Source organism: Lagopus leucura, unplaced genomic scaffold (assembly GCF_019238085.1).
Source record: "Lagopus leucura isolate 7727_CA_CO unplaced genomic scaffold, USGS_WTPT01 Super-Scaffold_1, whole genome shotgun sequence".
Classification (NCBI taxonomy): domain Eukaryota; kingdom Metazoa; phylum Chordata; class Aves; order Galliformes; family Phasianidae; genus Lagopus; species Lagopus leucura.
The window spans coordinates 22,917,182-22,932,598 of NW_024962250.1; the positions used below are offsets into that span (position 1 = coordinate 22,917,182).

Here is a 15,417-nt window from a genome sequence, read left to right on the forward strand (position 1 = left end):
AATTGCACTTTGAAAAGTAGGAAACCCCCCCCACCTTGAAATAAAAATCTTTCTTTCCAGCTCGTTCCGACTGTTTCTTGGCCAAGTAAAGATGTGAGTCTCCTGGGCAACACTGACAGCTGGTGCCCAGAAGGTGTATGTATGGCTGATTGGGTGTTGCATGTAAAGCACTTTGCGCATACAGACCATGACAGTGTGTGGGGAATGCAGCTCAGAACGCTTGTGAATAAAGATGTTGTTCACAACCGTATTATTTTAATGGTGCTCATAGAGAAGTTTTCTTTTTAATGAGCTTGTATGTCCCATGACCAGCGAAGGTGCTGCATGATGTATATTAGTATGATGGGTTGCTGCGCCAGTGCTGCACCCAACCACAGTGATCCCCATCAAATGTTTCATAACCATATAATTGTTTACCACTTATTTTGCATATTTATTACCACACTGCATCCCTATTTCTAGCCACTGTGGATCCTTTCCAGCATGGACTTGGAAGAACTTGACATGTTCTTTATTTTCCTGTCCTACTCTCTTACTCTAGCACCAAACATTTAGGCCTTGAGAGGACTATAAGAGTTAGCTCTAATAAGCTTATTGTTTTCTTCTAAAAGTTCCAGTCCCATCAGCATGAGGGGGTCAGCTGATGATGTGAAAAATGAAGATGTCTAAGAAGAACATCTATATTCCAAATATTTGTTGTTTCAGTTGGTACTGTGTTTTCTTTTCTTGTGTAGGTAGGGAGGCTGGTGAGAATCTCGGTAAGAGTGCTTTACAGAGTAATCCCTTCATGTGTCTAGGGAGTTTAAATCAGTCTTTTTTTTTCTACTTCTGGGATTTTTATTCATAGCTTTGTTGTAAAAGTCCTACATGGAGTAATCTACTTATCTGCCTTTGGGAGGAAATGGTTCTGGGGAAAAGGGATGCTCTGATTCGTACATTAATATATTTATGCAGATTTGTAAATTTTGCTGGTAGAAGTGCTTTAGAGCATATGCACAGACTGAAACAATGATTGCCATGCCGTACTGGTTGCTGCACTTCTTTCACAAGACTTTACCCCTTCAAAGAAGACTTTCGGTTTTCACAGGCAAAGTCCTGAACAAATAGAGAGCATTAAGTACTGGAATTCCTTTCCCACTAGACTCAATTTTCTTTGATATCTTCGGAGGGGACAGAAAAACGTAATATCATTCCTTTTTTCCCTCCCACACTCCTGCCTTTTGTTCTGCCTTGATCTCCTGCCATTTCCAATGTTTGAATTACACTTAAACTTGATGTGGATTTTGATTTGTTCTTTTCATCATTTGCATTGCACTGCCACCAGTTGTGACAGCAGAGTTCCAGAAAGATTGTTAGTAAGGAGGAGGAAAAGCTCCCTCAAAACAGTACAAATCTGGTGTGGGAAAAACTGTTAGGAAACCTGTTCATGCTTGCAGATATTTGTCTGCCAGATTACAACAGAACTCTGAAAAAAAGATCAAATGATTACAAGTAGGATGGATTTATGAACTCAATATTAAATAGCATTTCCTATGACCAACGTTTCATTTTTGCACTCTACAACTTCCTGAAGGGAGGTTGTGGTGAAGAGGGGTTTGGCCTCTTCTCCCAGGCAATGAACAGGACCCGGGGAAATGGCCGCAAGTTGTACTGGAGGAGGTTTAGGTTAGACATGAGGAAGAACTTTTTCTCTCAGGCAGTGGTCAGGCATTGGAATGGACTGCCAAGGGAGGTGGCGGCAGAGGCACCTGGATGAGGAGCTACAAGAGATGGTTTAGTTTGTGGTAGCAATGGTAATGAGAAGGCGGTTGGACTAGATGATCTTACAGGTCGTTTCCAACCTTGTGATTCTATGATTCTGTGATTCTATGATTATTCTTGAATAAAGTGTATCTGTAGAAGCTCTTCTTAGTCTAACTTAAATTTCGGAAACATATTTTCACTTTCCTGCTTTAGATGTTGTATGTTCCTTTTCATTGTGCTAGTTCTAATTATGTTTTTTTTTTTCCACTTCTCTAAAATAAATTCTGTCCGCTGGAGAACTTTATAGGTCCTGTATTAATGATAATTCATATTTAACGGCTAGGCTTGCTTAATTTGATAAATGAAATTCCACTTCCAGAAACAATGGAACAAATACAGGACTTAATTCTCTCTTGCTTGTTTTGTATAGCTCTTGTCTGATTTGCCTATTTAGGCCATGAGCAGCTTTCTAGATGCTACCATTGTCCAAGGTTTGCATGCAAGATTGATTGTTGAGGGACTGTGTTGCCACAGACTATAACTGTATATGGTTTCTCTTTTCCTTTAAAGTCCCAACAATGGAATGAAATTCCTCGCTGAATAAGCAACAACTTTTAAGTGCACCAGCAATAGAGACTGCATTTTCTAAGGCAAGACTGAATGCCCTAGGAGCAGTGTTTGAACTGTTCACTCCAGGAAGTGCTAGGATAGGCTGAACTAATGGAGAAGATTGCATTTTCTGGAAGATGTAAAAAATGGAGTCTGTCCTATCTCATTATCTCAAAAGGGCCCAAAGCTAACACACTTATCTTTATTTTTCCTGCTTATACTTGTTGTGTAGAGTTGCCGGACGCAGCTGAACAGTAGCTCTGTTCTACCCAGAGTGATGTGCTGTTCCTGGAGTGTGTGGCAATTGTAAACACAGTGCTCTGTAATAGATGTCAGGTTTCCTCAGGGTTGGAGATCATGTAGAAGTGTAACTTATTTTCATCTTTTTGAAATTATTTACTGATTCCTTACAGAGGCCTCTATCTTGAGCTATGATGGCAGCATGTACATGAAGATCATCATGCCCATGGTCATGCATACTGAGGCAGAAGATGTGTCCTTCCGTTTCATGTCCCAGCGTGCCTATGGGCTGTTGATGGCAACCACCTCACGAGATTCTGCTGACACTTTGCGTCTGGAGCTGGATGGAGGCCGTGTCAAACTAATGGTCAACTTAGGTATCGTATAAAAACCTCCCACTGCCTTCACTCTTAGTTTGGGCTTGTGGTTAGTGGTTTTTAAGATTATTTTGTTCAATTTCTGTTGGTTTGATTGGATTGGATTGATCACTAAAATAGCTGCTGAGACCTTCATAATTATATTCTGTTGTGGAGGTATTGCTGCATGGAGATTTTGCTGTTAGTTCTTTGTTATGAACAGTGTTGGTTTTAAAGTCTTAAGTTTTTAAGTTTCCTTTCTTGGTCTGGGACTGGTGAGCTCTGTGTGAGACATGCTGCTTGGTCCATCTTTTGATCAGTTACATCCCTCATTCATACAGCATCACTCAAAACAGTCAAAGCCAAATGTGAGAATTAAGCAAAATGGATACGGTGGCAAGCAGAAGTCTTGTGAATCCTAGACCTTTTACAGAATTTGACAGTGCTTGCTACAAATTGATCTTAAATATTCTATTTTGCTGAACTACAATTTATTTCTATTTCATAATTAGTTTATCTTTCAGCCTTTAGAGCTTTTAATATCTAGGAAAAAAGTCTGTATCTTTTGATAGTTTCTTTGTTAAAATAAAGGCAACAGTAATGAAATTGCATCTCCCCATCCCAAAAGGTTGTTCTGTCTCCTTAGTGTCACAGAAAACAATAAAAGACCATTAGAAACAAATTCAACAATAATAACAGTGAAAAATTTTGAAAGGCAATGAATGAGCTGTTTGATTATCCACTTTCTTACCAGTGAATGACTAGTAGCCTCCTTTTTAAAGAACATAAGCACAGGAGGTGAAGTTTACTTTCATTTGCACTGATGCAACTTGTTGCTTCATGTCAATCCCACAATATAATTAAGAAGAGATTCTGGATCAAAAGGCAGAACTATCATGTATAATGATTATGGAAAATGTGAAGTCCAGGGTACTTTATGTAAAGATGTTCATGGTCTGCAAAATCTTGTACCAGTTTTCAAAATTCCAAACCCCACAGGACTAAGCTTCCTCATTATTTTGAGCTAACAACATTAACATCATGAAAGTCCCACTATGCTGATATCAGGAGCAAACTGTGTAGTGATTTTGTAGAGTGCAGCAGTGTTTTTTTACCATACCTGTAGTAATGGCTCTTGTTTTTCAGCTCATATCCTAGGTAGATATTACAAATTTATCAAGGACTTTCTGTGCCCAGTTGAGCTTGAGTGATGATTTTAAGGTTTCTTATCCTTACCTGGGAAGTATGTTGTCCAGCAAGTGGCCAGCTTGTTTTAAAAACTTACATGTAGTTTTTTGGAGTTTTTTTTTTTTTGTTTTGTTTTGGTTTGTTTTTTTTTTTTTGCTTTTAATCTCATATAAGACTGTAGCTTTTGGGTTAGGAGAATAAAGAAGAGAAGATGCATTTAAGCCAGTTCATATTTATTAATAATAGTATCTGTCCAAAGGGTTATGGAAACTCATGTTATGAAAAGAAAATAAAATGAAAAAGGCAAAAGCAAACAAATGAAAGAAAACCTATGTGGTATGGTTTTGTTTGGAATACATATGCTTGCTCTTCTTAGCTCAATTGGAAAAGTTTAAATCGCCACTGAGTGTCCAGATAGCTTAGGAACAGATGTGTACTCAGCAAGTAGCGGGCAGAAGAAATAGGTCAGTTTCAACTATGATAGTAGTTTCTCAAACAGAAACAGCACTGACACTGATCTCTCACTGTTTCAACTTACTGTAAGAGTGCTGAGACATTATGCAAAGAAGTGCTGCAAATCTAAGGTGTTTTCCTTTAGTTGGGACTTTCTGCCTTCGAAACAGCAATGTTACCTTGCTGTTGGAGAAAGAGAGTTTAAGGAGGAGTGACCTTAACAGAGCCACTTAAATTCTGTTGTTTATTGGAAGTCACACCTGACTCTTTAAGGAGACTGATTATAGCCAAAATGTTACAAATAAGAACCAAGTTTTCATCATTTGCTCCTGCCAAAATCCTCTTACTGGTGAGAAGTGTTAGGAACACCCTCTGAAGCTGATCATGCTTGGTGCTGACTAGCTGCATGTCACCATCCTCCTGAGCCAAAGACAACCAGTGACATGCGTGTGTAAACAGAGACTGTTTTGAGTGGTGAGTTATATAATTGTGCTTTTCTTATAAGTCATTTAAAACTATTACTAAGAATTGTCTCTTTCTTCTTCGATCTATTCCATTTGATTACTTGTTATCATTTGTGTGGTTATATAGGTCTTTCCTGTGTTGTTTTTTATTTTCTTTCTTTTTTTTTTTTTAAATTATTATTTTTTTAACTCCTCTGTATTTCAGTTGTAAAGCTTTCCCATACCCCATCAGCCATAGTAAATCAAAAGATGGTATTCAACCCTTCAAAGGCCTGAAGCCTGCGGCCCGCACAGCAAACAGCCCTGAGAACAGAGTGTACAGAGCAGCCTGCAGTGGCTGGCATATCCCACCACCTCCTCAACACACAGTGTTGTCCTGGCTTCAGCCAGGGGGATGCATTGTACAGCAGGCATGGGTGGGCATGGGGGCTTGCTGTAGAAGATAGGAGGGATAAGAGCAGTGGTGAATAATTCTCTATGAAGGAGGAGTGAGGAAGTTGTTTCAGACCTTTCCCCTGTCAGTCCCTGAGGCAGTCCAGTCTGCGTGTTGACAGCAAGTTTCACAGTAGTTTGTTGTGTGAAGAATAGAAGTCCAAATATGATGCGGACCTCACTTCTGTTGATAAGGATTCTGAGGAAATGAGCGTACAGTGAAAGGAGTGAGAGAGAGAGAGAGAGATGAAGCAAATAATGGCTTGGAACATGCTTGGGAATCATTTCTGATGCTGGGATTTGCATAAAGGGAAAGAAATGGCTGGTCCAATAGAGATATGCACCTTCACTTTGTTTTCCTCCCATTGGTGAATGGGAAGATTATAGTTTCACTGACTTTTGTTAAAGAATATTTCAGTTTCGTTTCTTCTTGCTAGGCTCAGCTTCAGGGCACTAGTGACTAGAATAAATTCTGCCTACAACCGGTTAATCTGAGTTCTCCTGTAAATAAATGTGGCTATGCCTGTCTCCTACCTTTTCTCCTTAGGGTTTTCAAAGACATCTTTATCTTTCCAAGATGTACAGATTTTTTATAATTCATATATAAAGACAGAGCATACATGTTTTCTGTTTTTCTTTTTTAAACGTGCTTGAACTTTTACACCAAATACACCAAACTTTTGTGCAGGTCGTGCATGCAGATGTGCAAATGTGTACCTAGACATGCTTTTTTTTTAATGATCAACCCATACGGTGACTTTTGATATATGTTTTTTATTGTAATAGATGGGAAAAAAATATCTGTCATTTTCCCACTAATACTAACAGGTGGGTGCACAATCTGAGAAGTAAGAGAGACAAAGAGCTGCATTGTAGCATGGTGGAAGAGTGCACAGGGCCTCATCTGAGTTCCCCACAGGGGATAACCTAGAGTAAGCAGAAATTGTCAGGCCCTGATTATCTTGTTCTACTCTTACTTTGAAGTGCTCTTCCATAACCACATGTGGATGCTCTTCAAAAGGAGTAAACATTTTATCCTCCCACAGCAAAGATGATGGATTCAAGGAAAAAGACAGGCTGGGGCCTCAAAATTGCACATAATGTAAATATCAGCATTCTGTAGCACAAAGATACAGAACAGTGGTAAGAAACACAGATGCAATTACTGGAGACTTCATCAGTTCTGCTACTAATGCTATTCAAACAGTGAATCTTTAACATTAGTTAGCTGGAGTGAAGCTGTTTAACCTTTTTGCAAGGAGAGAGTCTTTTTCCCAGTTTCCTTGTGATGTGCTCTAGAAAACCTAACCTTGAAAGCAGCATCTGATTTACACTAGGAATAACAATGGAAGAAAGTAACTGTATAAGATCTTTTCAGGTCATCCTATTCCCCATGTCCTTACAAAAATGAAGTTACTTTATGATTGTCCTCTAAACATCTCATTCAGTGGTAGGACTGGCTGCTTACTGGATTTGCAGCTGTTTAGGCACACTCATCTTTGAAGTCCAAAGAAAAGGAAACGTTTTTTTTTTAAGTCAGGAATACAACCATACCTCAACAAAGTAAATCACATCAGCAGAAGCTGATAACAATACTGAGAGCCATAGATGATAATTATCAAAAGTCTTACTGCACTGCTGGAGGACTCTCGAGCAGTCCTCTTAATTGTTCCTCAATTCTGCAGCTGCTGAGTGTGAACCCTGCCCCTTACTGTCAGGGAAAGCACCCTTAGCTTTGGCTTTTGAAGTGTTGTACTGGTTTAGAGGAAACCAAGTATTTCCTTCATTTCTAAAAACTGATGTAAGAAGGAAAAAGCAGTTTCATGTATTAATGATTGTAACTTTGTTGTTGCTTTGGGCAAGGATCAGGATTAAGGAAATAGAAAATATTGTGCTTGTTCTTTCAGTGTAGCACGTTTGGCTTTTAATGCCTCTCTTTTCAGTGACAGACCTGAGATTCATTTTAGTTCATTTTCATCCAGAACTTCTGGGCAACTGCAGCTTCCATAGGTTGCCTGACAGCAATAGATAATGTCTTTCTCTACAAAGCACTTTCAATTCTTGAAGGCTTGTTAACCAGATGGCTCCCTAGATATTCTAGTTTCTTCTCTTCTGGCAATTGCCATGGTATTGGAATACAGCAATATTACTAACTTCCATTAGTAAAGTGGAAAAGGCATTGGATCTTAGAGTACATCTACTTGGTGTAAAAAAGTGCTTTGTAGAGATAAGCAGTGTGGTGGACTGAGAGTCTTTGTGGCAGAGTGCGTCAGTGTTAGCCCAGGTGCAGGAGAGTGTGGCAGTGCTGGTGTAGTACCACAGGCAGATGTAGGAGCTTAGCTGCCAAGCAAGATCCTGCTGACCTAGCTGGACCAAGGCTGGTTCAGGAATTGATTCTTCTGGAGCAAGCTCAGGTGTTTTTTCCTGGCACTTTATTTTGAGTCTGGTGATCAGATAGTACCATAATAGTTGTCAGGGCCACTCCCTCAGTGGCCTGGTCTCATTATCCTTTGAAATTGAAATCTACCAGTCAGGATAAGGGCTACACTGAAAATCAGTGTAAGACATCAGTCCCTTCAATCCCTTCACTCAGAGCAGACAGTGACTTAGGAGGCAGTTCTAGGGCATGTAGTTGTTTCAGTATTGCTTAAAAAAAAAAAAAAAAACAAAAAACTTCTCTGCAGAGATCAGAACCAAGTTTTAGTTTCTGAATTCAATGAATGTTGCTGAGGACCAGCCATGTTTCCCTTTACGGCACACTTAACTGTTCAGCCCATAAATAATTGCCCCGTTCTAGCTGTATCTGCCATGACGCATTCACTTGCAGTGAGGTTCTGAAGTCTCTCTCACTCACTCTCTTTCATGTTGTAGAGGCAAGGGTAGCTGATTTCCCAGCATATATGTAAGAGCTCCCATTAACCCATCTAGCTGCTATATGGGATATAGCCACCTCTGTATGGTGATTGTACCAATTGCTCCAGGGCTGTTTGCTCCCACTTTTCTGTTGCGGTTGACGACACATGACAAACCTAATCGCACAAAACCAAACCCAGATTTTCTCAAGGGAAGTTCTGGTTGAAAACAGATGCTTTATGGCTATGCTGTTCCTGATTGGTATACCCCTAACTTGTTATGACTCTTTATTTATAGATACTCTTTCTCATCTTCTGAGATTGCATGAAGCTGAAATAAGCTTGCATAAGCTGCTGAAATAATTTTCCTATTCTTATAATAATTGTCTGAGTAAACACAGAATTGGCCCAGTTAAGCAGCAAACTGCTTTGTATTTCTCTGCCACTCTGTATAATCACTCTGGGCCATATCTCTGTAATACATACAACCATCTTTGCTGGTAAAACCTCAGTAACCTGGGTTTCTAGTAGCATGGTGCTGTTATTTCTGGCCTGATTTCCCAAGAGAAGGTCAGCATCACTCAAAATATGCAATAGCACCGATACAGTAGCTTTCAACCACATTGGACACCACAGTAGAAGTTGTTCACAAGGCTGTAAGTAGGCATTTATAAATGTAGGATATTATGGGTCATATCCTGAGATATGCTGAGCATTAATGTGTAAAATTAAAGAAGCAATGCTCAGAAACCCTCTAGCTCAGGTTCCCCCACCTCCAGTCATTTTTCTTGTGCAGTTTTTCAGTTACTATTTATTAGGCTCTAGAACCATAACTCTATTTTAATTTCCATATACCCCTTCTTCCTCCCTTGTCCATAATCTCTGAATGAAACAGGGCGAGCAAAGATTCACAGATCTGCCACTCCACTGCCCATTTCATCTTCTCCCTGAACGTTATGAACATTCCTTTCAATCTTAGCATTCAGGCAGCAAGGTGAGGTTGGGCTTTGTGGAACTGGCAGGGCTGGGAACCTTTGAAAGAATTCCTCACGTCCCCCACCAAGTAGGAAAAAAAATAAAAATAAAAGTAAAAATAAAAAAAATAGTATTCCCAATCTCCAGAACTAGCTGAAATCTGGGCTGGGCGTTCGTGCGGTTAGCTGTTTGCAAGTGGCCATTTTATGACAGGACACAACTGGGCAGTATATGAACCCTTTCCTCACCTGAATGGACAGTGTTAAATGTGCCTGTGCACATACGAAAAAGTGTTCTGGGCTGGCACGAGGGGACATGAGTAGAGGGTCTGTCTTTGGGAGAGCCGGAAAGGGTTAAATATTGCACCAACAAATCTCATAGACTGATTCTACAGGTATTCTGTGTTGGACAGATGGTGTATTTATGCAATAACAATACAAACTAATTCAAAAGAATCCAAGTGTAAAGGTTGATTTTAAACTTCAAGCTTCTTAGAGAAATTGCTAAAGGTTTTTAAAAAGAGAAATTACACTGGAGTATGATTTGCATTTTAAGAGAGATTTTTTTGTGCTTAATTGTCAATTTTTTTTCTTGTAATTCACATCAGTTTTCATGGTCTGGAGTAGAAGATACTCTTAGATGCATAGTCTTCTATAAAAATAAAATGTTAAGTGTGGATATATATGTATATTGGTATATCTCTTTATACATATGTGTGTATATATATGTTTACGTATATATATATATTTATGTAACAAATATTTATGTAGAATATACTGTACATATACATCCACTTCTGAACTTGTACAGACCGTATATAAATATAAAATGGCCACATCTCTTTGCGTGTGTCTGTCCCCGGAAGGGTGGACTTGATTGTTTTTGGATGTCTGCAGCTGTTACCTTGAAGGATGCAATTTCATCTTTCATTTATTTTTCCCCATCTAGACTGTATCAGGATAAACTGTAACGCCAGTAAGTTTTCCCTCAAGTTTCATTTTGTTCTCTTTATATATGTATTAAAATAACTTTATTTTCTTTGTGGTTTTATAAGCTGTTTTTCTTTTCTTTTCTTTTTCTTGCTTCTTTTTTAAAAAATTTCTTCTGAAATTGAGGGGTTGGGTAGAATATGAAGCTGTGGGGAGGAGGGAAGACTTTACGGTGATTATACATGAAAATTTTGTGTTAGGTCTCTCCAAGGAGGAGGTGAACTGTTATTTATTTCATAGCTTTGCAGAAGAACACCTGAAGAACCTGATGAGCTGATGTTATTTTTCACTGGTAACCTGTTGTCTTTATGAAAACTTTTTAAAGAGTCACATAAGCGTAACAACAGGTACTGTATGCACTTCTCCACTACAAAATGTCATGCGTATTTAAAAACAAACATAAAAACATAATATTAAAAGACCATATCCAGTTTTGTACTGTGATTGTACAAACAGTGTTTGCTTCAAATAATTGTTTGGTGTTGTTGTAGGCCTTGAACTAGCATGTTTTTCTCACAGAATAGAGCTTGCAGAGAAGTGCAAAGAGCACTGGTGAAGAGCCTAGAAAACTAGATTTATGAAAAGTAGCTGAGGGAATAGGAGTTGTTTATTTTGGAGAGCAAGAAGCTGAGGGGAGCCCTCATCTACAACTACCTGAAAGCAGCTGAAGTAAGATGGGTCTCTTCTCTCAGGTGATAAGTGGTAGAACACAAGGGAATGGGTGTCATACCAAGCAAAGTTGAGATTTGACATTAGGAAGAATTTCTTCATGGAGAGGGTGGTCACGCATTGGAATGGGCTGCCCAGAAGAGTGTGTGGAGTCCCGTCCCTCGAGGTTTTTAAGAGACATGTGGACATGGCACTAAGGGACGTGTGTGTTGGGATGCAACAGGTCAGATTGATTGTTGGTCTTGAAAGTCTCTTCCAGCCTAGGTGATCTGATGAGTTGATGTGGTTTTTTTTTCAGAGACTGTGGTCTTTTTGTTTACCTGTCCAAGCTTCTAGAAAAATGGAAAGAAGTGTGTTGCAGCTCTAAAGGCAGAGCTTTCAAGTAGAAGTGGAGTACTACACTACAAGGACAGTTGTAGCGGCACTGAGAGAACAGTGCTTTTGCAGAGCAGTTTCTTAACATATATTGTAACATTGTGTATTGTTAACAGGCAGCAATTTTTTTTATTTTTTATTTTTTTCCCCCCTATTCCATTTTGCTTTCCAAACCTGAAACATTATAGTTGTGGATTAGAGATCAGTTTTCCCTCCTGGCCACTTCCAGCTGATTCAGATCCTACTTTTCAGGAAAGTGGAAGCTATTAGTTTCTTGGTCTTGGGAGGTGGAGCCTGAAGTCAGAGACTGGTGATAAAGCGTTGACTGATTTGTGATTATTTTGATTGTAAGCCCTGATGTACTACAAGAACATGAGCATGTGTTCATGGCTTTGAAAACTGCATCCTTTTGTCCTATTGCAGTAGGAATAGTCCAGTATGACTCAAAGCTTGTCTGCTCTTGTTGATTTCCTTTTGCACTTCTAAATTCAAACACTGTGTTTCAAGATGGAGTTGTCAATAGGAGAAAGCATATTAAATCTCTACTGAGATTGTCAGATTTCACCCAGCAATGACAGAGGGTATTTGCATAAAAAATAAAATATTTTTTATGTGCTCTTGATGCTTAGCTTCCCATACATCTATTGAGAAACTTTTGCCATACTTCTTGTTTCTCTGTATCATTTGAGCATCCATATCAGTTGCTCTGGTATAATCTGATGCTTTTGCCATCATCTTCTACTTTTAATGATAGTTTGCTGTTAAAGTTTCGTCTATAGAAGACTGTTTTCAGGCAGGAAAATAGCTTTAGTAACAAGGGGCAAAGGTATGGTTTTCATGCAAAGCAAAACATAGCAGTAATTGGAATGAAAATATATATTAAAAAAAAAAGAGAGAGAATCCTACTATCAGATCAGTGGGAAAACAGTCTGAATCCAGTATTTTTGTTAGTTTCCCTATAAGCATCAAAGCACTTGAATCATTTTGCTTCCTTGCATTTTTAATACTTGAGGCTGCTGCATTTCAGTCTTCCTCTGAAGGTTGATGATTATTTATTTATTTAAAAACACTTTGGATTTTCCTAATTTATTTTTTATGACGCCTCACTTAAAATGAACAGCCCCTCTCCTATTCCCTCCAACACCTTGTTTCCTTGCTGTGTGTTGTGGTGACTCAGGTCATCTGGTCTGCTTTCTGGAAGGAAACCTTCTGGGACTTGATTGATGGAAAATAGTAAATCCTTGCATGAATAAAATATGGTTAGGCAAGAATATAACACTGTAGCCATTCTTGTAGGGACACTGACTTGTGTGTGGCACATTTACTTGTGCAGAGGGAATTATCATCATGCAGATAGGTTTGCCTAGGTCTGTTGAAATAGGTAGAAGTGTTTTAAATTAACTTGATGAATAGGATTACCAATTAGTTGAAGAAGTTCAGGCCAAGCAGTCACCATTGCTAACTGAATGTAAGGATCTGATTCCTGGTTTTAAAACAAAGCTGCACTTTCGAGATCTCACAGCATTTGCTAGCTTACTAGCAGGAACACAGCAGACACTGAAGCTCATGCTATTTGGGAAGAATCCAATATATTCTGTCAGGTAAGCATTTAGTTTTCAATATATATTTGCTCTTAATTTTCATTGGAAAGAGTAAGAGATTTTTGTTTGCATATCTTGGCATATCATGTATTTGATGTCAGATACTGTTTTTTATAATTTAATTTCTTCTTATCCTGGCTTTGTTTTTCATGACTGTCATATCTCACAGTTCTGGAATGGGAGACTGACACTGTGTCCAAAAAAAAGGAACAGTTTTTACTTTCTCTGAATTTATTTTAGTGCTCATTTCATTCCCTCCCTTCACTCATGTAGTTTCCTATGCTGATCTTGTCTGTTTCTGCATGCTGACAGAGTTTGACTTTAGAGGGACACAACAGTGCATTTGCTTACACAGATGTAACTGGACAGTAACTTTCTTTTCCTCTTAGTGTAAAATCAGCATAACCAAATATAGGATCAGTGTCCCAGAATAGGCTGTGAAGATGCACTGAATGGCTCTTCAGTGTTGTGCACACATAATGGAATGTAACTTTTTGTTTGCTGAATTTATGGGAAAAATAAGCATAGACTAAATACCCTGTACTTTTGCATACATATACTTTTTTTTTTTTTAGTAGGACTTCCCAAAGAATAGTTACTCTTTGATCCACCTCCTGTAAGCTAGTTCTTGAAATATGAGGGTTGCTCTGAAAGAAATGTGTTCTGTTTTATTATTTTATTATGTTGGCCCATGACATTAGAGGCAGTTGTTGGCTTTATGGCAGTAGAAGTTGAACCTTCTCCCCAGTGTCCCATTACATGTTGTTGTATGACAAATGGCAGCAGAGGGGCAGCCTGACAAAATAGTGCCTGACATGGAAACAGGTATGAAACAGATGTCTGTCATGGAATTTCCCCACCCAAAAAAAAATGACACTCATTGACATTCATCAATGCTTGCTGAATATTTATGGAGACTAAGCAGTGGATGTGAGCACAATGAGGTGATTGGTGGTGCATTTCAGCAGTGGTGACGGGGATAAGAAAGACAAGCCGTGTTCTAGACCGCGATTCAGATTTTTATGAGCGTGGCATGCGGTCTCTTGTTTGTCACTGGCAAGAATGCACAGCTAATGGTGGTGACTCTGTTGAGGAGTTGTGTTTTGTAGCTGAGCATTTGCTCTATCAAACAGATCTGTGCTATTTGTATCTGTTGTGTTTTCCATGAAAAGAAATAGGAGACATTACTTTAGGAGCAACCTATGCATATAACTCAAAGAAAGTTAAGGTGGTTGTGGTGGTTTTATACTTTGTGCCATGCTATCTGGTAGTCTCACGTTTCATGAGATTTTTGATGATACTAATTTACTTTATTCTCTTTCTCAGTGACAAACTCTTGCTTCATGTCAGTCCAGAAGGGATAGTTTTCAGAATTTTTCTAAAAATTAAGTACAGAGGTCAGGGCTGTGTATGCTACAAATTCACTAGCTCTGGGAGATGTCTTTAGTTCACATTGTTTCTAGTATAATCTTTGTATCCTTTCTCTTGATTCAGTTCTCTCTACTTCCAAAACTTTTATGTGGCATGATATTAGTCACAGTCACATAGTTCAACACTGCCTTTATGGGAGATTTGCTCTTCCAAAAGCAGCAGCTTTCAAGACAGTTTGTCTGTCTTCTTGCTTGTTATTTCATAATGAGGCCTTTTCTTCTCAGTGAGGAAGCCCGCCATACAAGCCATTACCTATTTTCATGTGCCTCATGAAACCTCAGAAAATCCTGGTTCTCTTTTCTTAGCTATTGCTAAAAGCAAAAATGGAAGAGGGTGAAAAATCATAGTCCTATCACTGCTAGCTGATTCTGTGTCAGTATGAGGTCCCTAAGCATACTGTTTCAGATCCAATCAATTTTGGAATGATCTTTAACAATAGAAGACAGCTTGTTCTTCCTTTTTAGTTGCTGTGCTTACTGTATTTAGATCCTCAATGCAATGTTAATGTTTCATTTTAATAAGTGCTACTGTAATAGCATAAAATATGAACCTAAAGTGAGGAACTTTCTGGGAGAGGTTTAAAGGTTTTTTCTTTTTATTTTTTTTCCATCATCACAAGTAAATAAGAAGCCATACTAACTCTAATCTAATCAAAATGTTATAAAAACAAGTGCATTTATCTGATTCATAGGGATGTTGCTGTCATTTTAATAAAAGCTTAATAGTGCTCTAATATGAAAACATTATTTGGAAAGTGAAGAGGTGTGATTAAGCGTACACGTCAGATTTGTGACGCTAGTATCTACTAATGCCATTTAAATGTTATCAGGAAGAAATAAGTCAGCCTGAAAAGTGACAAGCCATTAGTATGTCATATTGTAGTAGCAAAAGCAAATGTGGTGTCTGTCGCACCTGTTACAGCTTAGCTGGAAACATTCTCACCTTATAGAAGTCTCAGAGTCAAGGCGCTGCTCTGGCCTTGTGTTGCTACTGCACTGTTAGCTAGGAAGAGAGCAAGCCTGTCTTCAGAAGTCTTTTCC

At 38.7% G+C, this 15,417-nt stretch overlaps 1 protein-coding gene across 8 annotated transcripts in view; it reads left to right on the top strand.

Moving 5' to 3' along the window:
• NRXN3 (neurexin 3) overlaps window positions 1-15,417 on the top strand; it is an 891,513-nt gene that overhangs the window by 269,704 nt on the left and 606,392 nt on the right. For 5 of the 8 annotated variants that reach the window (XM_042869976.1, XM_042869960.1, XM_042869988.1 and 2 more), the window contains one exon: window positions 2,766-2,969. In XM_042869976.1, coding sequence (XP_042725910.1) covers window positions 2,766-2,969 — 204 coding nt within the window. Of the gene's footprint in view, window positions 1-2,765; window positions 2,970-10,260; window positions 10,288-15,417 lie in introns of all 8 variants that reach the window. The other 3 variants (XM_042869951.1, XM_042869967.1, XM_042869941.1) reach the window with 1 other exon arrangement.